A 27,348-nucleotide genomic window follows, 5' to 3' on the forward strand; every position below is an offset into this window, starting at 1 on the left:
AATGTGTTTGCTCTCACCCACTTTTTTCTCCGTGAGCTAATCACAGACAGACCGCAGCTGAATGTGGTTCCATACAAACATTGCCACCCTAGAGTATAAACAAATCCGATTTTTTGGGATCTTGCTCCTTTAGTTTCTCTTTATTTTAATACGTCTGGATGGTGTCGCTAGTCCACGCCCTCTGCGTCAACTGTCTTTCCATCAGCCTATAGCTCCCAAATTCTGATTCTTCAGAGCATGTGCAGCGAGCTGGAGCATTCATCAGAAAAACTGCAGACATCTGTAAATAAGGTGTGCTATGTTTTTAAGGTGTAAATTCATGTACAACTAAATAGCTTTCAGACTTGTTTTTAAAACTTTTGCTGAGTATTGTTTTTTCAGTTTTTTTTCAGTAGGTGTCCACATATTTATTTTAACATACAAGATTCATTTTCAGAAACCTGACCAGAATGCATTACTAAAGTACATGCAGAACAACATTTTTATTAATATATAGAATTATTTTGTAAAGGTTGTGAGTTTCTTCTTTTTTGATAGCCAGTTTCTTTTTTGTTTAAGCATGCATAATTCTGTGCAAAAACGGTACAATTTGCTGTACAGTTTTTCTTTTTATTACTGGAAACTTTTAGAAGCACATCTTTTTATTTGAAAAGCATATGTAAAATGGTGTAGGGTTTTTGAAAACGAATTGTGTAAAAATCAGAATTATTGCTTTAAAAAATATATTATTTCTTAAAGTGTTCAGAATATTATCTTTGAAAGAACCTCAACCTTAGTGCTGGTTGTAAACCCATATCACAAACTTCCATCCTCTGGAGGATGTTCAACCACTCACCCCCTCTGACTGTTTCTTCACATAAGCAATATAAAAGACTGACAAGCGTTGCATTTCATTGTTTTGCATGTTTATGTCAATTGCTCACCTTCTCTTCCAGGCCACTGTTTATGGGAGATCCCAGTTTTGAGCTTCTCAGCAAAGGTCAAATTTTGCATATAAAGAGTTCTCGTTTGAGTGACAGGGGACGCTACCAGTGCAGTGCATCTAATGCAGCCGGAAAGCAATCGAAGGAGATCAGATTGAATGTCTATGGTGAGTTAGGGAAATATTGTTATTAACAACATTGAAATGTTAAATGTCGTATACTTGTAAAGCGCACAGCTGCCCCAGCAAAGGGGCGTCCCGGCACTGTATACCCCTGGGGAACCCATCCTGGCTTTCCCTGTGAGATGGTCCCTCCTGGGCATCTCCAAGGTGAAGACAAGCATCCCTGGCGCTGATGGCACCGTTAGTAGAGATTAAGCAAGCTATTGCCCAGAGTTGCTGAGTGGGACCCATGGTTGGAGTGGGCACTGAGGCGAGAATTATCGAGTCCGCTGACCATGGCCCAAGACACTAACACGTCAGGAATCGAAGTTTTCTAAAAGGGGGGTGGTCCACATAGGAATCCGAGTCCACATCAGTTTTCACAGGATTTTAGTAATGGTAACACACTCAAGAAAACTCTGGACCTCTTGAGTTTTCAAACGATAAAGTATTTGAAGTAAATGATGAGTGTGTTAGACGTTATATCTTGGTGTCCTTAGGCTCAATCCTTTTTTATATAAATAGAGTCAAGAGAGTCCTTGTTTTATAGAAAAGTTGATCTTTATTTGTGTAGATAAAAGCGTGGACAGCCGACACGTGTTTTGCCCCTGTGGCGAATTGCGCCAGGGCTTTTTCAAGGCTATTTACAGTGTTATTTGTTCTGTACACTTCCAAATTTTAAACATAGTCTTTCCCTTCGAAAGTCTCTCGTTTCTCCTGCTGCTTTCACGAACTGAAAGCAGCAGGAGAAACGAGAGACTTTCGAAGGGAACGCTAGGGATTCAACCCCCAAGAAATTTACAAACCAGATCAATTGTTGAAAAAGACTATGTTTAAAATGTGGAAGTGTACAGAACAAATAACACTGTAAATAGCCTTGAAAAAGCCCTGGCGCAATTCGCCACAGGGGCGAAACACGTGTCGGCTGTCCACGCTTTTATCTACACAAATAAAGATCAACTTTTCTATAAAACAAGGACTCTCTTAACTCTATTTATATAAAAAAGGATTGAGCCTAAGGACACCAAGATATAACGTCTAACACACTCATCATTTACTTCAAATACGTCAGGAATCGAACCCTGGTCCCAGGCCAACCCCTGCTTCCAGGTCTGCCGCCTCTAACCAGTGAGCCACACCACTCAACATTGCTATGCTGTATCTCGTTTTTAGTAAAGCCAGTTTGTAGATCCACCGCCTCTTCCAAAGTCACTACTATACCTTTTCCCGTGTGCGCAAATCTGAATTTTCCACCCTTTGCAAAGCCGAATCTGACTAAGGGCTCCTGTAATTTCAAAACGGTATGGATAAAACTGCTACATGTAGTTTGAATACTCAATGCATCTTATTTTGAAGGTTTCCACATCTGCATATATAATTAGAATGATTATTGAGTGATACCTGCTGTTTTAGATTTATGAGAATACTGAAAAGAATTCACAAGTCGGAATAACTTCATCGAAGGACCGCTGCAATTTTATTTGTTTCTTTTTTATATTTAGGTGTACTGGTTATAGTGATTGATATACCTCTTGTTGAATAATGTATTTTAGTCATGTTTTTTTATATTAATAACTTTCAACATTTTATATTTTTAACTAATGAGTATTTGATCTTGTGCTTTCATGATTTTCTTGCTAAGTCAAACAAACTTTTCATAGATCAAGGCAACCTAGTATGCAATCTGGGGTGGATAATTTGGAATAATTTTCTAACAAGGTCCTTGCCAGGTTTTTATCTGCTGTAAGCCTTTGGGCTCAGTGCAGTGCTGGATATGTGTGTAATTTTCTGTCTGTGTACTGTTGGAAGATGTCCATGTGTCACATGATGAGTGCTCCTGTGAGTAAGTTGCTGCCCAAGTATATGGCATTGGTGTCAAACCAGTCCTTCGGGCACTGCCTGGATGCCCTGTAGACCAGAGTGTTTAGTATTAAATTTATTTATTAACAAATGAGCGCATATACAGACATTACAGCTTCCCATAAGTCTGCAGATATTCAATGTATGAAAAATTGGCCCAGCATGAATATGAGGATCTCTCTTTAACTGGCTATTCTGCATAAGCAACCCAATGTCCAAAAGAAAAAGCAAGAACAGTAACCAACCAGTGTTTAGACAGAATATCGAAAAGGGAAATATTGTGGGACAAAATATTGTGTCAAGAATATCGAGGACAAAGGTATCGTGAAGCAAAATTTCTATAGGTAAGCAAAGTTTGACTATATATTACTCTCTCTCTCTCTATATATATATATATATATATATATTCACTGAAAAAAACCATAGGTTTCACACCAGTTATAGTTAGGAATTAGCATTTAAAAAACCTATTAAATTCACTGAAAAAAACATAGGTTTCACACCAGTTATAGTTAGCTGGAAATTTTACTGATATAAAACCATTGAAATTCCCACGTTATAGTTAGTCGGACTCACTATAACTTGCGCGTGCAATGCACTGCTGATGACATCACATATTACATCACTCATGACATGGTCAGTGACATCACTCATGACACCATCCTTGTGACATAGTGACAGACCTCCTTTCACTATAATGTAACCCTTGAGACTCATATTCAAAAATAGAAACTGAAATTTTTTAAAAAATGGAGATACCTATATCAGTTACAACAAGCAATTCAGTAATTCCACTATCTATATACACATCCACTCATTCACCAACAGTTCTATATAGTCACTCATACATATACTCACTCATCATATGAAGTGATACACCTATACATCCTGTTACACACCGACATTCATCCAAAAGTTACTCACACACATATTCACACGTGCAAATAAACTATTGGACATCCATTTATTTGAATATAGAGTTATACACACACTTCCACCTTACTTCTATTTAAAATTACACATATTTATTCTCTTAAACAATCACTTATAGAAACACATACTTATTTAAACAGGAACTCTTACAATCTCTTACTCTCACATATACTCACTTATATACATCAATATTCATATATACTAGATTAAAACATATGTAGTTACTGATAAAGACACTAGTGAGACAGTCATTCACTCACTAACAAACACATATAGACACTCATCCACCCATACAGTCCTGTACATATGTTGTCTTCAAAACACATACAAACAAAGAGTCAGTCACTCATGCATCTATGTGCTAAGTAATACCCCCACCAAACCATATAGACACTCATACTGATACTAATAAAAATATCTAATAACCCATATACATACACATGAGTGGATGTGTATTAGATGGTGGTATTACTGAATTGGTTGTTGTAACTGGTATGGGTATATCCACTTTTTTGAAAATATTAGTTTCTATTTTTGAATATGTGTTTCATGGGTTACATTACACTGAAAGGAGGTCTGTCACTGTGTCACAAGGATGGTGTCATCAGTGATGTCATGAGTGATGTCACTGACCATGTCATGAGTGATGTAATATGTGATGTCATCAGCAGTGCATTGCACGCGCAAGTTATAGTGAGTCCGACTAACTATAACGTGGGAATTTCAATGGTTTTATATCAGTAAAATTTCCAGCTAACTATAACTGGTGTGAAACCTATGTTTTTTTCAGTGAATTTAATAGGTTTTTTAAATGCTAATTCCTAACTATAACTGGTGTGAAACCTATGGTTTTTTTCAGTGAATTTCATAGGTTTTTTAAATGCTAATTCCTTACTATAAGTTTCACTTTATAAATAAGACTGTTAGCACTCTAGTTGTTCTTTTTAACACTCTGGTACATTCTGTCATTGGGCTACAGTTGTGCTACATCTAGTTGAATTTTGGGCTACATTTACAATTTTTGATCTCTGGTGGCCATCTTTGGGCTTCATTGGGCTACTTTGGGCTACATTTGGGCTACATTTTGGCTCTAACATATATTAAGCCCAATGTAGCACAATACATATTTTTATAAAGTTAATTTTTTTACAAACCACTTCAAAATAGGGCTACCTGTCTCTACAATTAACCCATTTTTTTTTTTTAATTTTTGGGGGGAGCGCTCCCAGAGCGCGCCCCGGAGTGCGCCCCGAAAAGCGTATTTCTGAAAAGCGCCCCCGGGCGCGCTCCGGGGAGCGTCTCGTGAGCGCCAATATCGCAAACGAAAACATGATCGTGACGTATCGCGTAGCCGCGACCGCGTGATACGCACGGCGTAAGCGCACCCGGAAGTACTCGAACGAATACGATCGCAAAACGTAAACTTCCGACGCGCTTACGCTGCGCGCCCCCGTGCGCGTAGCGTAAGCGCGTCGGGTCATGTGAGCAGAAAATAACACTTTTCATTGGTTCATAACAGTTTTAGTTTCATAATGATGAAGCCCCTGGTCTTGTGACCTGAAAATAACACTTCTCATTGGTTCAGGACAGTTTTGTTTTCCAAATGATGAAAGCCCCCACCTTTTTTCCTTATTCTGACTTTGTCCTTTGACTGAGGAAGATCTGTTTGGAACTCTCTGTACCTTTTTGTACTTTAAAATGGCTTCAGTAGCAGCAGCAGCAGGTGCATCTCAGCCACCACCACCACCACCACCACCAAGAGGACCAGCTCCAAATTATATTGGTGGTCAAGAACAGGAGGAGGAGGAAGAGGAAGAGGAGGAGGGGAGAAGAAGATGGCTGCCTGAAGAAAACACACCTTATAAACCCAAACCACACTTCATTTGGCAGTTTTTTTCAATCCCAGAGGGGCAAAAAAAGGTGAATGCGCCCAAAGTCACTTGCCTCATCTGCAATGATGAACTTTCACGGGGCAACCCAAATAAGAAATATTCTTTTGGTAACTATACCATGATTCGGCACATGACAAGAAAGCATCCAAACAACTACTCTCGCGCAGAGTTCCGGGAACTGGCCAGTAACCTCCCCCAGTCATCAAGGACCCCCTCCCAAAGAAAACAACCCTCTTCCTCGCAACCAGAAACATCTGAGGTGATGCCTTCCATTCAGCCAAGATTTGCTGATTTTAAAATTACTTGTAAGGCTTGTGGCAAGCTTATCTCCTATGGGGAACAAAGTGTTAAGCTCATCGTCCTTGCAGGTGATAATCACAAGTGCCCCAAAAAGAAATAATTTTTTGGGTTTTTTGTTTTTTTGCTCCAGTTGAGCCAGTTTCAATTCCCTTTTTTTGTTTCTCCCCCTAAAAAATACAAAAAAAATATAAAACTGTTTTGAAAAGCCAAAAAAAGTTTAAAAAGTTCCAAAAACACAAAAAAAATATAAAACAACAAAAAGAAGAAAAAAAAAAGTTCTTTTAAGAACTACCTCCAATTTCTAAATGAAAACTTCATTTTTTTAAAACTCTGTCATCTTTTTCCCTCATTTTACGCTCCCCGGTGCGCTACCTGGTGCGCGCACCGAGCGCTTCCCCCGCGCAAAAAGAAAAAAAAAAAAATATTTTAAATGCCCCGCGGGGCCCTTTTATAGCCCCCACATCAAACCTAGGGGGTCAAAGGGGTCTATCCCTGACGCCTTATGGTCAGTTCCCACTTTGTTTTAGCCACCTCTTATGTCTCGATTTTACCGAGACACAAGATGGCGACCGCTCTGGACTGTTTGGAATGTTTACAGACACCCGAGAGCCAATCAGCTTTCCATGCGCACCTCGCGTGTCGCGCCTGGAGCGCACTCCGGTGCGCGCACCTGTGCGCTGCTATAGATATATATATTTTTTTGGACCTAAATTACTCAAAATCCACTGGAGCACATATCTTGAGACATAGCAAAGGCACATCGGGCTACCAGTCCCTACAATTTTGCCAAGTTTGGTGGAAATCCATTCAGCCGTTCGAGCTAAAAGTGAAATCGACCGCCCTATGGAAATTAACATGGGGAAAACGCGTTTTGGGACCCCCCTTTTATCTCGGCCCCCGCTTGACGAATCCCCCCCAAACTTTCAGGGAAGGACCGGACCGCCATGAGACCATTTTCCTGAAAATTTCAGGCAGATTCGTCAACCGGCGCCAAAGTTATTCAAAATAGAATGTTGAGATTTAACATTGAAAATTATCCTAACTATAACTACCTACTGGCGACCGCCAGTAGGTAATATACATATATATACATATATATATATATATATATATATATATATATATATATATATATATATATATATATATATATATATATATATATATCATAATCCAGCCGGTATCCGTTGCCATAGATCCAAGCACAGAACCCAGCGCCTAGACACAGTAATACGCCAGAGCCAGTCTTTGGTTATTTTCAGCTTTATTGAGCTTTCAAGTGCAGGGTGAAAATGTCGAACAGACGCGTTTCGGACAAGACGTCCTTGCTCACTGTTGGCAGGGGTGTGGACCATTATTTACATTTATAGCATACAATGTGCAAAGCGCGCCCAATTCAAAAACATGTCATTGAAATAGAAATAGGACTCACATATTGCGTAGACCTATACTTTAACAAGAGCGGGCGCCATTTTGAAAGAGTAAATACACAACGCTTTCAATGCACAATATTGAATCACAAATAGATATGTCACAACAGGCAAGCATGCCTACTACTGTCTAAGCTCAAACAATTCATGTATGTACATGTGTGAGCGCTTCGCGCAATTTTTCTCACCAAAAGCAAATTGTCATACCATAATAACGATATAAATATCAGTTACGAGAGAGATGGTGGTAATACAAAATAACCGTTCAAATACATATAAATATATTGTCCACAAGATTATATAAGGGATCATCAATAAATCTGCTCTTAAAATTATTGGATGAATTGAGCGTACGATATATCAAATAATAAATGTCAGAAATTAAAAATATAGTCATGTACAAATACTGAACATTCTGACCAATGAAATTGGTGACACTCGATCATAAAGTGCCTAGTGCATATGTAAACTTTCATATGTGCAAAATTCTGCAATAATGAAGTGCAAATGTGTATATATATATTCTTTTTTCAGGGTACGTAGATGTAGAGCTAAGAGTAGTAAATCTATACTTACCTATTTGCGCTGACCTCTATATTTTGGTCCTCTATATTTTTGGCACAATATTATGTCCACCGAATATTTCTATTTCCAATATTCTGTCAGTGATTCAGACAAAAACAAGACGTTTTCATCAGAAGTGGTAATCTTTTAATTACCCTGTTTGCAAAACAAGTTCATAGTGTAGATGTTACAACATGTCTTTGCTCCCTCAGAACAAGTCTCTGGCAGAAGATTTTTAGATCAACTTGTTACAGAGATTGGCACGTGCTTTTCTACATTGTGACAAGATATTCTAGAGATGATATAAGCAAAATCAATGCCAAATACCCTTGGACCTAGATTTGATATCAATGCGTCCACTTGTAAACAAACATCAATCAAATACATGTAGCAAGGTAAACAGCATTTTGCTTTTTTCCGTTCCCGTTGGTGTTACGTTAATTTCTATTGTGTGCAGTGCTGGAAATGGAAGTTCCATTTTGCTACTGAGAAGTACTGCTACTCTCCCATTACAAGATTTGCAATCCTCGAGAGAAGTGCCAGTACTCTTCCGTTCAAATTTAAGAACTGCGGTACTCAGACTTGCAGTACCTGCCCACCCAAGGCAGCCCTGCTAATTTCCCCAGGTCCATTTGCGATGTGCTACTCTAGTCTAGGTGTTTTTTTAAATTCTGGGACGTGCAGTCTTGGTTATTCCATTATGAAACAGGACTACAATTCCCAGAATTCAAAGAAAAAACAGGACAGCATATCATACATGGAGTTAGGAAACTTGGCAGCTATGCTGTAAAGCACTAATTACATGGAATGTATGTATCTCTATATATATTATTGCTGGCGAAGACTGTGTTGCTTGCCTCGACGCTCGTTTTACAGCTTTATAGGCACTATAGAGTCATACAAGGCCCACTCTGCGTACAGCAGGATTGAAAGGAGAAAACTAAGGGATGAGCTACTGGCACATTAGGGCTAGAGTAGAAAATCTTCAAATGTGAAATAAAATAGAAATACATTTATGGGGGTCAGTGTACAGTCATTCTGTACTCAACTACATTGTTGTGCATTACACTTCTCCAGTTATTCTGAATGCAACTGCTAGATGGCAGGATTATGCTATATGAATCTCTAACACCCCTCACATCTGCAAAACCATTATTACTGATAATATCATTGTGTAGTTCATGCATTTCAGTGAAGGAATAGTTTACAAAAATGTGACATATTTTTGCTAGCCAAAGGCTAAGATGTAGTTCAGGTATTTGTCATACACAAGTGGGTTTGAGACATCCAGTAACAACATGAAGTCTCATAAAAAGGCATTAATCTCAGAGTTGTGAAGTCCATCGCTATAACTGATTGTGTTCATTCACAGTTGTAAAGCAAGTCACAATTCATTAGTGAAACATTGTCTAAAGAGGGATGCTGTGTTGCATTTGCTAAGGTGTCAGAGCTCTGGGTCACATGATTTTGAGAGCTCATTTGGAGAACCGAGAACCATAGAGTCGGAGTTTCCTGATTTCTGAGCTTTGAAACCTCTAGGCCTAACTGCAACAAGCAATGATCTCAGACCCTTGCCTATGGACCCAATCATGTGGCCCTTGCATTGAAGGACTGTTGCTGCTGAACATTAATTTCAACCAGCACTAGTGATTGAGGACAATATTTTGGTTGCTGAATGTTGATTTAGTGGATAGATCTTAGGGGGCGGGGGGGTTCCACTGATGTATTTTTTGCTGAGTAGTAATGGTAGCTGAGCTCTTCACTTTTTGCAGTTGTCATATCTCCACCTCTGTGCAAACATCATTAGAACAGAAGGGCTGCCAGAAACTAATCTCAAGGTGCCCAAAGAAAAAAGTGATGTTGCAACTGGATACTTGTCAGCATAACGGCCCTGAAACATCATTTGAATGCAATGGCAAACATAATTGCAGCACAGCTAAATTTTACGAATACATCTCCTTACTGAAAATTGTAATTGTGAGGTTTGTCTCTTAAAAAACATGAATTATGTAAATTATCCTCTTTCCACTAAATAAGATATATCATGAACTCAGGAATGTTTAGTTTTGCAGAAATTAATTGCTGTTCCTTTTAAACACACTTTTATTTTATTGCATTGAAGGGAAGTGATTCTTCTTTTTAATATTATTTCTGAAATGTTGAAAATCAGCTTAATAAATCTTCTGACTTGTAACGCCACTCTCTCTTAGTTCCACCCAATATTAAAGGAGGCAATATGACCACGGAGATATCTGCTCTGCTAAACAGCCTTCTTAACTTGGAGTGCGAGACCAGAGGCGTTCCTGTGCCCGCCGTCACCTGGTACAAAGATGGTCAGCCGCTTGTCTCCAGCCCACAAGCCCAATATTTGGAGAAGGGGCAGACTCTTCAGATACCACGGGCTCAAGTTTCCGATACTGGAAAATACACGTGCCGCGCAGTCAATATTGCAGGAATGATGGAGAAGTCCTTCAACTTGGATATCTATGGTATGAGTTAAAGGTTCTTAAAGGTTGTCAAACTTACAAGAATCTCTGCCTTTATTCTCAGAAGGCTATTACTCTAGCAAAATACTTAATATAGAAATAATTTAGAGCATCATTTCAAAGAAAATCACTATACTGAATAGCACAGTAATCCTAGTCATAAAGGGTAACTGTGAGCTTGCTTTCAGCTTACATGTTCTTTCAATAGTTGATTTTCTCTTCTTGCTGTTGTTTTTCTCAAATTCTTTATTCAGGTATTATCACAAGTGGAGTAAGGCTAAGGTTAAACATATTTAGGTAGCAGAAAAGAGTGACAAGTAGCTCAGTAGAAATTCCAAAAGGCAGCATCCATGCAGCAAAGGAAGAGCGGTCACAACTGCTCCAACGGTCAGTGCTAAATACTGAAATAGTGAAACCCTTCAAACCCCCTCGGACAGCAGTATAAATGAGAAATACATTTCCGCCCAACCCAGCTTAAGGTATACATACCAAAAAGACTACATTGAAACAGATTAATTCTGCTTGTCTGCAACTAAGAAGTGCACAGAACACATACAGTACTCAGGGTACCACCTGTATACCCAAGCCATTTGCCTCACAACATGCACTGCCGCCCCCCCCCCCCCCGCCCCCCTTGATCAGGAGGCTTCATGCACCTATCCATCAAATCCTTCCTTGGACTCAGGGATCTGTAAAAGGTGTTGGGCATGGAACATGATCCCAGATTTACAAGAAGGTGGGTAATTAGTCTTGTAAAGAGCCTCCTAAAACCAACAATAATCATTCAGTCCAGACAGGTATAGTCTCAGATTTCAATCTCAAACATCACATAGCCGCAGCCAGTGCCATTGCAGACCATCTCCACCAATAAAGGGTCATCCTTGGGATCCCTGACACATCATGCAACATCACTATGGGCCCAAAGAACGTGTAAACTGTCTCTTCCCTCCGACCGCACCTCCAGAAATTGGAATTTAGCCTCAAATTAAAATGAAACAGGTGATGCAATGTCCAATGCCAACCAAGGAGAACTTTGAAAAGCTAGGTTTTCGCCTCTTCTCTCTCCAGCCCTCCCCATCATGGCCTACGACAGCTCATTCCTTCTCTGTATAATCCTGCGAAAGCTTCTCCTGCCAATATTGTTTGAGTGTTGTGGCTGTGTGGATAGTTAACAAAGGGTTGATGATCATACCATATAGTCCAAACATCCTCCTGCTTCAAACTGACCTCATGTGTTAAGGTATGTCCCAATTGGAGAAGATCACATGGATGGGCTCCGGTACAGATTAAAAGCAATGAGAGAGCTGAGCGTAGCAGCACCTCTGGGTCTTTCGTAATTCAAACTCTAGTTGACTGTCCACAAAGGATTTATTTCAGATCTCCTCCAGACATCAGCTTATTTAAACTCTTAACACCTGCCACAGACAAAATACCCAAAAGACGATGGGCCTTTTATCCTAAGTTTAATGTTTGTCAACAGCAGGATCTCAAACTGCAAGAATGGGTGTATTTTGTGTACCCTGTGCACTGCACATCAGCATTGCCTGATGCAGGTGAGAATGGGGAAGTGTGTACCTGTTTTGAACCTTTAATGTCCCCATACAAGGCCTCAAACCATGCTGAAGGAAGGTGTTTTTCTATTGTCAGCCAGGCAAGAGCATTGCCACAAAGTAGAAACACCAGAGCCAAGGGTGACAGCCTGTAAGCCAAGTAAGAAAAGTAAGTGTGAGATAATCACATCCCACCTGCTTCAAGTGCTGCACAACGATCAGAGCATTTACACCTCTACCATGCCCCACTTCAAATAAATTGTAAGATAGTGGCATATAACTCCTCCAATTGTGCGCTCAGGACCATCTTGTCAACATGATTTAAACATAATTAAACTTGGGTGCTACGTTGATTTTGACCACTTGTACCTTCTCCAGAGTGACACACCAAAGGAGGACTACTTTGGAAGTTACTGGCTGCTTAATGCAGGAGCTGTTTGACATTATATAATGTACCAGGTTTCATAAGACTTGGTTGTTGATAAGAATTCCCAGGTATTTAATATTCTCCTGTACCATGCTGAAAGAATACTGTTATCGAATCCTTCCAGGTATGGGTAGTAAGGTGTAGTACTGCTCTTAAACTCCAAACAAATCTGTATATTAGAAAGAAAGAGGGATAATATTAGCTATGCTGGACATAATGGCCAAGATCAATGAGGCAGGATCAGGTAATACAAGAAAGATGTTGTCCATGTATAGAAATAGTTTGTGATGACCGACCGCTGTTGCTACACGCTTTACATTTTTACCTTGTTCAATGGATGCTGCAAGCTGCTCCAAGGCCAGCAAGAACAGCAAAGGGGACAAAGGTCTCCTTTGCCTATTACCCTTTAATATAAAATGCCTTTGACAGGAACCTCCCACAGTTTATCCGGGTCATTGGAATATCATATTCACTTTCATTATCAAAGATGGTCCCAAACTTGCCCCATCCAGCATTCACAAAAAGTATTAAATACATTTTAATCTTCACATACGTATGATCAAATGTTCTAGAACACCGCATTTTAGAACATAATGGACAATTTATTTCTTAATGTTAATGCTTTATTATTTTAAACGGAAACACACAAACTACAACTCAAAAGGTAACATAAAGAAATAATTAACATTCATAATATTAATTTCCCAACTTATGTTATTGAAAAGTTTAACCATTAATTACAAGTATCAACACATTGAATTTATTCAAATAATAAAAATAAAATGTGTGTTATGTTATGTTATGTTATGTTATGTTGATTTATTATGCGCACAGATACTCCAGCCAAGGTGCGTCCCGGCGCAGAGACAAGGTAGACCATAACACAACAGGAGAGTAAAAAACATAAAAACAGCTAAAACAGAAATGTTTTTATAGCCCTCCGGAAAGTCAAGAGATCCTCCATCAGACGGATTTCAACAGGAAGGGAGTTCCATGCTGCCGCAGCCTTTACACTGAACGAGCGGCCTCCCATGCGACTGAGCCTGAATTTGGGGACCACAGCAAGGGCCAAGCCCTGGGAACGGAGGGTACGGGTGGGAACATAGAAGGAGAGACAGCTAGATAAGATTTCCGGGCCTATACCTCTCAGAATCTTAAAGGCAAGGCACAGAACCTTAAAAAGGATGCGCTTCCTTACAGGGAGCCAATGTAGGGAACGAAGGACACCTGCCACCGAGCTGAATCTGGGCAGTCCGACAATCGCCCTCGCCGCAGCATTCTGAACCCGCTGCAGACGGGTTAACTCGGCCTGGTTGGCCCCGGCCAGGAGAGAGCTGGCATAATCCAGGCGGGAGATGATAGTTGCCTGGATCACCAGCTGCCTGGTCGGGGCATCAAAGAACTTGAGAACAGGTCTCAAGCCCCTAAGCAGTCCGAAACAACAGGCCACAGTTTTTTTGGTGTGCCCTACAAAGGGGAGGCCCACATCCAGCCAAACCCCCAGGTTTTTTACCTCCGATACCGGGGTCGGAGTGGGTCCCAGCTCTGGGGGCCACCATTGGTCACCCCACAACTCCACTCCCTTACCGACAACCATCACCTCCGTTTTTGTGGCATTTAGCTGGAGACAGTTGCCTGTCAACCAGCTAGCCACCGCCTTCAGTCCAGACTGAAACCTGGGGGCCTCAATCTCCGCATCCCCGCTGAGAGTAACCGCCAGCTGTGTGTCGTCGGCATATCAGACCAAAGTTAGGCCCCACTGCCTAGCGACATCAGCCAGCGGTCTCACGTAAAGGTTGAACAACGTGGGACTCAGCGAGGACCCTTGCGGAACCCCCATGTCCAGCGGTTGGAAATTGGACTTGAAGGGAGGGATGGCAACACAGAAGGAGCGGTCGTCTAGAAAGGAGCGGAACCATTGCAGTACCTGGCCGCCAATGCCAGTCTCCTCGAGCCGATGCAGGAGGATGCTGTGGTCTACCGTGTCAAAGGCGGCGCTAAGGTCTAATAATATAAGCGCCGCCGTTTGACCAGCATCCAACCTTGCACGGAGATGTTCCACCATCACAAGTAACGCGGTCTCTGTGCTGTGACCGGCACGAAATCCGTTTTGTGTGGGATCGAGGGCATTGGTCCGTACAAGATGTTCAGACAGGGCCAGATTGACATGGGCCTCTGTAATCTTGGCTGGCCAGTGTGTGGTAGTGCTAATGCTTATGACATGACAAACAAAATAGAAACACAAAATAAAATAAACATGCACACCTTCTAAGAATGCTTGATTGTACATATAATAAAACTGGTAGCAAATAATTGTATCCACAGGCTGTTTGTTGAAAGAAAAGTCATCTTTAAAATTCAGCTCATAAATGTGAGAATAACATCTGATTCCCATTCTTGTTAGATTTGTATTTTCACCACAACCTTAGCCCAAATTAACCTCAACACCTTGCCAAAACAAAACCTGAAAAAAAAAAAAAAATATTAAGATAACATATGTGTATATAATCATGTGGCCTTAGTACTGCTATCATGTACATTTTCTAGAAAAGCAAACATTCTGGTTCATGAAAGAAGTTTTTCTAGAGTTGTAACATTTTATATATTCACCTTGGCCTTCTGTTAAATCCAAATCAAAATGAGAAATGTAAAAAGCTAAAAAATATTTTGTAAACACATTCTGACCTAAATGGGACATCTTCAGGTGTTTATTTGAAAATTTGAAAATAGGAAATGTGGTCTTATCTGTTCATGTACATCCATGTACAATTGATGGGGTTTCTCTCCAGTTCCTCCTAGCATCAAGGGTGACCCTGACAATCCAAAAAACAAGCACGTCGTTCTCAGCAACTCCCTGAACCTGGAATGTGAGGCTGCTGGGCACCCGCCTCCTCTGCTTACCTGGCTCAAGGATGGAGTTCCAGTGAAGGCCAGTGACAAGATTCAGATTCTTTCTGGTGGGAAGAAATTGGAGATTCGGAATGCTGTAGAGTCGGACCGTGGACAGTATTTGTGTGTGGCTACAAGCGTAGCTGGGGAACAAGAAATCAAATACATTGTTGATGTTTTGGGTAAGGCAATGACAGCAGGGAATTAGTACATGTAGCTCTTGTCTGCATGGTAGATCTACCACTATGAGACTTGGGTACAGGGAATTCATCCTCTAAGTTGGGGGGACATTTGTGCCATATTAAAAAAACTTCTAATGGGGTGATCTTCTTATTGTATGTCAGGGATATTTTGAGGATTTCCTGTGCAATATCTTATATATTTTAAATCAGGCCGCTGGTCAGATGCTACTTTTCATCAGTGTTTGTGCAGCCAGAACAGTTCTGTCTATGGATTCATAAAGGGGAACACTGTTTTTTCCCTTTCTCTAATTCCGACAAGGGAACAGATAGGGGAACAGAAGAGATATCTGAAACTTTTTGTTGATGTTCCATCATGTTCCACAGCCAAATCAGGTCTTGGATGCAAGTAGAAGGCACAAGCATTCTATATTGTGGTAATGTGGCAATTGAGTGAATGAAAGGAAGCAGGATGATGCAGAAGAAGACAACTGCTGTTGCTTTGAAAAATAAACAAGGGCCTGATTCACAAAGGTAAACTTAAACCAGAAGTCTAAGTTTAGACCTGAAGTCAAAACTTGGACTTCAGGTCTAAACATAGACTTCCGGCATAAAGTTAGACTTTAGGTCTAAGTTTACCTTTGTGAGTGAGGCCCTATACGTTTTCTATAACACATTGGCTCTTCTGATGGCAGTGAAACGTTTGGGGAGCAGCCACCATCTTGCTTGTGGTCACTCAGCAACATTCTTTTGTGTTTCAAAAGCAAATTTTGGAAGTGGAGGTGTATTTGAAAAAATAATAATGGCCCAGGCATCCAGCTACTTATCTTCCAGGGTGTGGAGCTATTTTGTCTTCTTTTCTTTCCAGGACCACCAGCTTTATATCGGTGGTCCTAAACAGAAAAAAGAGTACATCAGAACATCCACCCACAGATTGTCTTTGGAACTTACACAGTATATCAGGTCATGGGTGTAAGGTTTTGTCCAGCAGAGCAAGCCTGGGTTCCATAGGCAAAAACATAACAGTCTGTATGACTCTAAATAGAGCGAGTGGACCCTAAGTTTGATGGAGAGAGTACTCTGCCATGCTTGCGTTCTGTATCTTATGTTTCGTATAGTTAATGGTGCAGGCTCTGATATAAATATTTTGTGTGCCATACACTTGTCTCCTTGCAGTGCCACCAAATGTGCATGGGGCTGAAGAGACTGCTGACTACACTGTAATTCTGAATAACCCACTGGAGCTGGAATGCCAAGCAACAGGGTCACCCATGCCAACAATAACGTAAGGAGTGGTCTTTGTTTATTCTTTGGAACTCACACCTTAACAAGAGTTTTGTAGAGCTTTCTCTGTCTTAGTGGCTAATGCCATATGTACTATACTATACAAATGGAGCATGGTTTTGTGAGGTAAAGAGAGAACATGTGAACCATGGGAAAAGGTTAAAACAGATAAATTGATTTGGGAATTGTTCTCAGTGTGGGCATCACATGATTCTGTGAGCACCCATTATTGCCTCTATGTAGATGTGTCTGCTAAAACATAAAGCAAATATAAGGCTTCAAACCCTCTTTTCTGTCCTGTGAACAATGTTTCTGGGAGTTGTAGTCTTGCTTGACTTCAGTTGAATTGGTATAAGTACCATACTACAGTGGTGTCCAGAAATAAGGCAATTGGCTGGACACATGACACCCTGGTGACATAGAGCCATACAGTCAGTCTACATATAACCAGCCATATATTGTGCGGATGCCATAGCACACCAAGTGCTAGGGTGGGAGTACACTGTGCTTACCCAAGCAAAGGGTGTGAGACTCTGAAATTAGATCTAGACTGGGTACCCATTGAACCCAAAGTTTAAAATGTTGAAGATCAATATTTCTGTCTCTGTCCCATTCTCAAAACAGTGTGCAGGGGTATGATTCTCCTGCATTCTGAGTTGGGAATCATTGAAGGGCAGTGGGTGATGTGGGGTGTTGATGTTCATTACACAGTGTTTCTATTCGACTACTCATTACAGTGGTCATTTTTCCCACAGTCTGTACAAAAACATCACATTGAGACTTAAAACCCCTTACTTCTCACTTCAGGTGGCTGAAAGACGGGAGGCCTATTGAAAAGGCAGATGGGTTGAAGACCTTACTCAATGGACGTAAACTTCTCATCCTTGGAGCTCAGTTGTCAGACACTGGCCGCTACCAGTGTGTGGCCACAAACTCAGCAGGAAAACATGAGAGAGAATTTGATGTCACAGTCCATGGTGTGTATGGTGCTCAATACTATTTAAAATGCAATCTAATGTATGTTGAAATATTCTTTGGTAGCTCTAGCAAAAAAAACTGAATAGATAAAAAAGCAATTTGTGTCTGCATTTTGGATTATGTATATGTACTAGAAGGACGATCCTGTATGCCTTTGAGGACCAGGATGAATATACTTGACTATAACATTTGTCCCCTGGTACTCACATATTTAGGTCGGAAATTCACATGCTAATAAATATGCATAAGACCATTGAATGAATGTAACATTTCTCTTGGTAGATCTTTTGATACTCTTTCTTTTTACTTATAGCAAAGATCTAAAAACGGAATGCAATATGTTGTGATAAAGCAGATAACGCAGTGCTCAAGTAAAAAACATGTAAATATGAACATAAAATCAAGACACTGTTTACTCCCTGGTTGTCATATAATTTTCAAACAATCAGCATGGGGTTTGTTTTTCATCATATGTAATATCTCAAATGCAACTTAAATACAGAGAAAGGTCCAGGAAGGGATGTCAGGGTTTTGACCCATAATGACTGATCAGTTCTCATGAGGTCCAAGGTCATACGACTATCATACCTGCATAAACACAAGAGAAACTGAAACTCAATCTATGCCCTGCAACCGTCTGTGATATGGCCATCACTACTACTCTGTTGCAATTCCTCACCAAATTTAGTGTAGGTATGAAGGAGCCTGCATCTTCTGTGTGAGTTCCTAAAACCTGTAATATGACACCCACAAAAAAACCTATGCATCAGTTCCCCAAATATAAACTGGCAGATATGCAGAACAAATTAGCCAACCCTTGTGATCAACACCTACCCATTGTGCACTCGAGGTCGGCTTTAGCGCTGGTGGCACTCTGTTTTATTTATCTCTTAACTGGCCTCCTCAAAGCAGACACTTTTAATCTTGTACTGCTACTAATATGTGCTGCATAACATCCTAGCTGCTGGGACAAGGCACGTTTTTCCTTGGACAATCAATGGGTGTAGGAAAGTGCCCCTTTTTGACATGTTCACCCCAATTTGTGCCCAATGGTACTGATGCTATTGACTGGACGTGCACTGGGTCCCTGTTAAACATGCCCGAGTGCCAGTGCTCTACAATATGCTTAATTGTACCCCAATTGCCAAGGACTTTAGCACCCTCGTAAGTCCCTGGTAAATGGTGCCTATGATACCCAGGGCATGTGTACTAAAGAGAGTCCCTACGGCCTGAAGCATTTAATATGCCACCCAGAGGACTCCGCACAAAATGTGCATGCAGACCTCCATTACAGGATGTGTGAAGGGTGCAAGCTCTTCTGAAAACATGGCATTGACACTCCTTGTGTGCAATGCCGAAATGCACTGTATGTCTTATATGTAAGTCACCCCTACAGCAGGCCTTAAAGCCCTAAGGCAGGGTACATTATAGTACGTGTGAGGGCACATCTGCATGAGCAGATATGCCCTGTGATGTCTAGTCTCTTTACTAAGACATTGCAAGTGATCAGGAAGCCATTTTAAAGGTATGTACTAGGTACTGACTGGTCATTACGAGTTACCCAGCTAGATAATGGCTTCACTGAAAATAATGCGGTTTGGTATCAGACACCTCATCTCAATAAATCTATACTGATACCAGTATCAAATTTATTGTGACATGCACCTAGAGGGCACCTTAAAGTGCCCCCTGAAAACCTACTAGTCCTCTAGTTCCCTAGTGCGTTGGCTGACTAGTATTATCCATTCTGCCACCACAGACACGTTTCTGACCCCCTGTAGGTGTGAGCTTACACTCGGAGGCAAGAAACAATGTCTGCTCTCCTCCTCCTGCAGAATGACTAGTGAATTAGCCAGAGGCTTCAAATCCTATGCCACATTTTATATGCCACTCTAGCTCACCCCAAGACCTGGGGAAAGCCACCCCCTGCCCTGGCACCCATTTGACACCATAGCAGGTGGGAAATTAGCCAGTCAGAAGGCATGTCACACTTACAGACTAGACACACCCCTTAGGTGGGCCACCTGAATTGGACAGTCGAAAGAGTGGAACTCTGAGAATCTTGATTATACCCACTCCTTGCAGGATGTGGTCATATAAGGGGTGTAGTCACCCTTGGGGTAGTTAGCTCATTGACTACTACCCTACACTCCTCTAAACACCCCTAATCTCAATATTATGGGGTCCCCGTGCACCAGACAGACATATTTGTCTACCTGGGAACAAAAAAGGACAAAGAAAAGCTGACACTGCAAGGACAGTGGACTTGCCTCAAAACTGTCGCCAAACCCTGCCTGGCTTCTGATAACCTCAGAAATTGCAGGACTGACTTGTCCACTAGCTGCACATCCTCCCCAAACCCTTTGAGGACTGTCCCGCAGTTCAACAACATCGCAGCATCTCACTTGGGGTGGAGGAGTCATCCCCCTGCATCTGCAGGCACTGACTGCACTTATCTGGCACACCATTTTGCTAGCCATTGGGCCTACCCAGGGAGCATCTCACCTGGAAGCCATCACTGTTCTTCCAATAGTTCAGCCCCATCTCTCCAGTGAGTTACGAGACGCTAGATCCTCCAAGAGCCTCCCAACACCAATATCTTGGGTACGGGAGCATTTGCAGCAGCCATCGCTTGTTAAGTGTCCAGCCCGGACACCACCTCCGCAAAATTAAAAGTCGACCTGCCGATGAGGGACTTCAGGACTGATGAGGCCCACCCCGAGAGTGGCTCTGCTGCCCTGTTTTTTTCCCCTCTCCAGGTCACCCAAGTACCATGAGAGCCTCTAACTCAAGAGACCCACCTGCCAAGGAAGTTGTCATATATGGAGTGTAGTCACCCTAGGGGAAGATAGCTCATTGGCTTCTACCCTACACTCCTCTAAACACCCCTAATCTCAATATTTAGGGGTCCCCTGCCACCAGACAGACATATATGTTTACCTGGAAACAAAAGAAGAACAAAGAATAGCTGACACTGCAAGGACAGTGGACTTGCCTCAAAACTGTCGCCAAACCCTGCCTGGCTTCTGATAACCTCAGAAATTGCAGGACTGACTTGTTTACTAGCTGCACATCCTCCCCAAACCCTTGGAGGACTATCCCGCAGTTCAACAACATCGCAGCATCTCACTTTGGGTGGAGAAGTCATCCCCCTGCATCTGCAGGCACTGACCGCACTTGTCTGGCACACCCATTTTGCTAGCCATTGGGCCTACCCAGGGAGCATCTCACCTGGAGGACTTCACTGTGCTTCCAATAGGTCAGCCCCATCTCTCCAGTGAGTTATGAGACGCTAGACCCTCCAACACTTACGCAAAATTAAAAGTCGACCTGCCGATGAGGGACTTCAGGACTGATGAGGCCCACCCCGAGAGTGGCTCTGCTGCCCTGTTTTCTTTCCCTCTCCAGGTCACCCAAGAACCATGAGAGCTTTTAACCCAAGTAACCCACCAGCCATAACACCTCTGCACTCAAGCCCCCCAGCCCGGGTCCACGGAAATCAACTGTGTCCTCTTGTTCCAGAGCTCCTAACAAGCTGAGCCTCCTTTGGGTTCTGCCGGACTTGTCCCCACTTGCAGCCTTTTTTTACAGGTACCCTTCCGTTGACTTTACCGTGTAGTTCTCAAGGCTACCAACATGACCATTACCTCTGCTCCAGAGACACACCAGGGTAGGTAAAACAAATTGCTGGTGGTTCTTTGGTCCTTGGCTCCTAAGCACCTTAAATCCCAAAAGGCACATTCAACAGCCATTAGAAACCGTTCGCAATTATAGGTATGCAATGTTTGAGAAGCTGGATTTTTATGTGACTCATCAATAAGTCGATATGCCATGTAAAGAGTCCAGGGGTTCCCTTATTAGTAGACAGGGGCTTGCTATGCAATTCCAAAGTGCTCTATAGAAGGTAGTGTCTTTGAGCAGCCTTAGGCTTAATACAGAGGAGTGCAAGACATTTGCAAATTACGCACCAATCTATATATATAAAAATGAAAGTATGTCTGTTTGTCCTTTATGCATCACTACACCATTCATCCGATCGACATGAAACTTTTGGAAGTTGTTGAGTACACTCCCGCAAAGGTTTCTGGCAACAACAAAAAAAGAAAAATTGTTAAATATCTGCCCCCGGCCCCCCAGGACCCTCATAATCTTTCAAATACTGAACGTTTACAGTTTCCGGTGCGACTCGCTTTTGCAATGACCAGAAAACAAAGCACAAGGACAATCGCGCTAAGTTTGTGGACTAGATTTGGAGAATCTGTGCTTCTCACATGGACAACTGTATGTGACCAGCTCACGCATCGGGAAACCTTCTGATTTATTCGTGTACGCACCACACAGAAAAACAAAAGATAACGTGTATCCACAAGAACTCGAATAAATAAACAAAATTAAAACAACACTTTAAAATGTTTTCCATATTAAAATGAATAAGTTTCAATAAAAATGACACAATGTAAATTGAATGTTATCATAACAAGTTTCCTTAAATTTCCTTTCTTCTGAGATTGCAGCAACGCACGACGGGTAAGCTAGTGATTAATAAATGACAACACGGCTCAAGAAGGAGATCTACACCAATTCATTAAAATACCAAGTACCTTTATATATGATTTGGCATCAAAGAAAAATCGTGAGGAATGCCCAAATTCACATTTCAAAGGCAGCAACCCTTTGAGGCTTGCCACCCTAGGAAGGCTAATAAGCAGGGCATGTGAGAGGGAGTGTTACACCTTCTTCCTGGACAGGCGTTTGTTCTGGGTCTCCTGAGAGCGAAAGGATCTCACTCTAAGAGGTTGGAACAGTGTCTTGGGTGGCAGGCTGTCAGAAACCAGTCAACAAGGACACCAGAAGCTGGTAGGTTTTCAGGGGCATCTCTAAGGTGCCCTCTGGGTGCATGTATTGGTAAATCCATCACTGGCATCAGCCTTCGTTTACCAATATGAGATGTTTGATACCAAATATCCCTATTTCCAGCGAAGCCATCATGTAGCTGGTGAACTCGTAATCACCATTGTCCAGCACATATTTTAAAATGGATTCCCTGTCCACTTGCACTGGCATCTGCTCATGTAGGCATACCCTCACATGTAATATTCAGCACCTTGCCTTAGGACTGTTAGGCCTGCTTTAGGGGTGACTTACAAATATTACATGCAGTTGTAGGTAACATGGCACACAGGGATGTGTGACATGTTGTGTTTTAACTTTTGTCTGCACTAAGACACACAGCGTGTGATTGCAGCCCATGATGTGCTTGGTGAGGGGTCCCTTAGGGTGGCACAGTTTGTGCTGCTGCCCTTAGGGACCCTCTTTAGTACCTCAGGCCCTAGGTACCAGGGGTACAATTTACTAGGTACTTACAGAGGGTGCTAAAGGTTTTGCCAATTGAGGGAATAATTGCACAGTTTTTAGGCAAAGAACACTGGTACTGGGGACCTGGTTAGCAGGAGCCCAGTAGACTTTAGTCAAAGTTGCATCAAATATCAGGCAAAAAGGGGGGTTACTGCGACAAAAACCAAGTTTACTACACAGTGTATGTTCCTTTCTTAGAACAGCATTACCGCGTTCGAGGTTCATACCTCAAAAACCGTTATTTGAGCATTTTACTGTTTTACTGTAAAATCTATATCTCCAAAAGTACCTGATTATGATGATCCTGGTGTCTAAAATTATGTAAAACGCCTTAATATTTTTCTAAATTGGTCTAGAATTTCTTCTTGAGTATGTGTCTCATTTATTTAACACTCCCCTCTGATAAGCCTAAACCGCTCGACCACACTACCAAAAATAGAGCACCTGGGATTATTAAAGTAAGCCCTGGGAACCAATAAGTGTTGTCTGGACTTTTTACAATGTGGGCCACATTGGCCCACTAGATAAAATGCCAGCTTCCTACAAGGGGGAATTCTGTTTGGCTAACTTTCAGCTTGTCTGTACTCATCCTCAGATTAGAAAAATGTGTGCAGTCAGTAAAGCATTTTACATTGCTGACCGATAGAGATGCTAACTCACACCTTAGTGTCATCAGAACAATTGCACTCCTAAAATATAGTAAGGGGTTTTATGTATGGAAATGTGTCAGGAAAAAAATTCAAAATCTACAATGGTTAATTATTTCCTCGGTCTCCAGTCATCCAAGATCAAAACAGTGTATTCTTCCTATTCACACCTAAAGCTTATTTGATGAGGGCTCAAGTGCTTGCTTAAGTCAGTCACAGCCCGTTTCAATGTGACATAAGTTAAAAGTGAGCAAGAATCTAGATGGATCTGATACATTCAGTGATGACTTCTTTAAAAATAGCATATATTGATTCTAAACTCAGAGACAATAAGAACTGATAAGGTTTTGCAGGGGATATAAAGGTCAGGGTGTGGGTGAGAAATGTCTAACAGTTCGGAGATCTTAAGTGCTACTCAACGACTTTACTAGTGACAACACGCTATAACTGTAGAAATTCTCCATACCTTTCATTCTCATTAGGGTGTTCCACCCAAGAAAACAAAGTACATTACATGCTTTTATGTATGTGGCAATTGTTGGAAGTAGCCAAATTGATATTTGGAATGGTTTAGTTCAAAGATTGTAGGAAATGAAAATTGTGTGTACTTTTCACAGACATTGGGTTCCCACGGTGGCTTTAGCAGAATTCATCTTTTCTCTTGAGAGAACATCCTCTGATCATAAGGACACTGTCACAGATTGTTGTGCTTATTACCAGGATTGACATTGGATCATTATTTATGGTCTTTATAATGGTTCAGCATTCTGGCCCCTACTGGGAAATAAGGAAAGATTGACTGTGGGTTCTTTAGAAGTCTGGCTAAGATCAACTTAAGTGGAGTAATGACATTTAGTACACCGAATCTAAACATTAAAAAAATTATTGGTGGCAAGCGTGTTCATAATCACAATTTAATCTGTAAGATTGAAAAAAAAGGCTGGTAGATTTTAAAAACTGCGTTTTATGGCAACCAGAGAGCTTGAGGGTTCTCCGGTATATTTTTAAAAATTTTCACCACCTTGTAAATTATTAGCATTTTAGGCTGGCAGGCTTTCAATTCATTAATGGAACCGATAAAGTGTCAAAAACCAAAGGGGTTTAAAGTTTTGCGATTGCAAAATTTGTTGTACAAACGAATTTGTGTGATTTATTCTATCCGCTCACCTAACAAGTACAGTATCGAAATCTAGCTGTCAGGAGGCTGAGCCTTGCAATGGCATTTCCCTTTAGTGGTAGAAATCATAGCGGCTGTAGCATTATCTTCTAGTGAGCTGTGTAATAGTCATTACTGTTTAAAATTCTACGATGTCACAATACTGGAGCTACACGCACTATATAAATAAATTTAACTGTTCATTCAGGGTATTTACACTATCAGAGTTAGTAATTTTCAGTGGTCTGAGGTACAAGTCAGTGAGTTTCCTACAGGGTCTTCCCTCTGAAAGCCTTGGCAGGATTAGGATGGAGTCAAGTAGAGTCTATCACATACCAGGTTCGTAGGAATTAATAGCCCGATCACCTGATTGCTGGTGGAGAGTAAGCATGGGCGAATTTTGCGAATCTCGCGTTCGCGAATTTTGCGGATTTGCGAACTCGCAATCCGCAAAATCCGCGAATTCCCGCGGATTTTTTTTTTTGTGTTCGCGCGTGTTTCTGCCAGTTCGCGAGGGTTTTTACAATTTCGCAATTTGCGAACTTACCTGTCGGGTCGCAAGTTTTGCGAACTTGTTGTTTCTACGTGTCCAGCCTGTTTGGGACACTCTTCTTCATCACTGCCACTCTCTGTCACCACTGCCACTCTCTGACTACTCATGCCACCCTCTGGCCCACCCATGCCACCCTCTGTTTCATCACCACACCCTCTGGTTGTCCAGTGTACATTATTTTCGGCAAAGCAAAGCACACCTTCCCTGCCTCAAGTGACCTGAATTAATTTGGGGCTGATTAATGTGTCACAGAATGTTTTTTTAGCTGGCACCTGCTTCCTTAGTGCTTCCTGATTAGTGATCTTTTGCACTTGCTAAGTGCTTTCATTGTTGCAAAATTAGTTACAACACCTGCCCTGCCCCAACTGACAATAATGAATTAGGGGCTGATTAATGGATTTTAACTTCCAGCCTGGCTCCTGCTTGTCTCCCTTAGCTGTAATTCAGGACCTTTGTGGCATATGTGTAACTATTCTGAGGTTCAGAGCAGGGTCACATAATAGTTGCAACTGGCAACTGAACTCTGGAGGGGCCCCTCAGGAAGCACTACAGGAAATGGCTACTAATGATGAGCCTGAACTTTTGAACCTGGTAAGTAGTTTCAGTTTTGCTAAGATCGTATTTCTGCAATTTAGCACTTACTCGCGGGGTGCGAAGTTGTACTGGCAAGCCGCGAACTCACGCGAACAGTGCGAGCAAGCCATAAAATCCGCTGCTCGCGGATTTGCGGATTTTGCGGGAGATTCGCGGATCTCGCGGATTGCGAATTTACCGAAAATCCGCAAAATCCGCAAGCGAAACGGATTTTCCGCCCATGCTTAGTGGAGAGATAGGTGGCGGCTGTGACCACCTTCACATTCAAATTCTTTATAAATAGCATCAAAAGCAAATGCTATAAGGTGCTTGAGATATTTTGTATCTTTGAGAATGACATTTGCAGCTGCTAAAATATTTCTAAGGACTCACATACCACTAAAGCTGATTCATGTTTAGAAAGACTTTGGCATAGATGCATCAAGGTTAAATCCGCTCGCAAAGGGGCAGATTCTCAGAATCTGCCCCTATGCGACCGATATTTTTGCATTTGGGATGCATCATCCCAAATCCAATAAGGCCTTGGAGTGAACAAGAACCTCCTTCACTCTAGTCAAGAACTCAAAGAAAAGTAATGGAAACATTTTTAAATCATTGAGCAGCTTGCATTGTTATAGCTGAGCTTAGTAGCTGACATTTGTTTAGTATGGTAGTGAGAGCAAGGATAACTGTTGGATAACTTTTTCTATTGAAAATAATAAGATGGAAAATCAGAGCTGCATAACCCCAAGTCCAAATGTAGTACGCTACACGTAACTGTGAAAATCAGCATTAGATTTAATTTATTTTTAAATACCTGAAGTATATGACTGTGGATATCATCCAATTTAATACCAGGCTCAACATTTCCAGTAATGATTCAGCTAACACTCAAGCTTGTTTGGACCACCTTCAGGCATACATGAACTCCAACTTCCTCTGCCTCAGTGGTACCAAACCTCAGACTTTCTCAATTGGATGCCATTTAAACCCAAATCCACTTTTGACTGGCCTACTGAGCTTGGAGATGCCACCCATCTAACACAAAAGGCATGTTTCTTGGAGGCTTCTTCAATGAAAACCTCTCATTTATTCCACAAGTTTGTTATTTCAACAAAATTACACACTAAGGGGCCGATTATGATTGCTGTTTTTCCGCATCCTCCGGGCTGCTGGAAGCCACCGCCGTCCCGGAGGATGCAGAAAAA

At 41.6% G+C, this 27,348-nt stretch overlaps 1 protein-coding gene across 1 annotated transcript in view; it reads left to right on the forward strand.

The window, feature by feature from the left end:
• HMCN1 (hemicentin 1) overlaps positions 1 to 27,348 on the forward strand; it is a 1,183,532-nt gene that overhangs the window by 601,036 nt on the left and 555,148 nt on the right. The window contains exons 30-34 of the mRNA XM_086956029.1: positions 936 to 1,090; positions 10,274 to 10,552; positions 15,316 to 15,597; positions 16,771 to 16,879; positions 17,686 to 17,855. Of these exons, the coding sequence (XP_086812155.1) occupies positions 936 to 1,090; positions 10,274 to 10,552; positions 15,316 to 15,597; positions 16,771 to 16,879; positions 17,686 to 17,855 (995 nt within the window). The remainder of the gene's footprint in view (positions 1 to 935; positions 1,091 to 10,273; positions 10,553 to 15,315; positions 15,598 to 16,770; positions 16,880 to 17,685; positions 17,856 to 27,348) is intronic.

This window comes from Lissotriton vulgaris, chromosome 1_1 (assembly GCF_964263255.1).
Source record: "Lissotriton vulgaris chromosome 1_1, aLisVul1.2, whole genome shotgun sequence".
NCBI lineage: Eukaryota > Metazoa > Chordata > Amphibia > Caudata > Salamandridae > Lissotriton > Lissotriton vulgaris.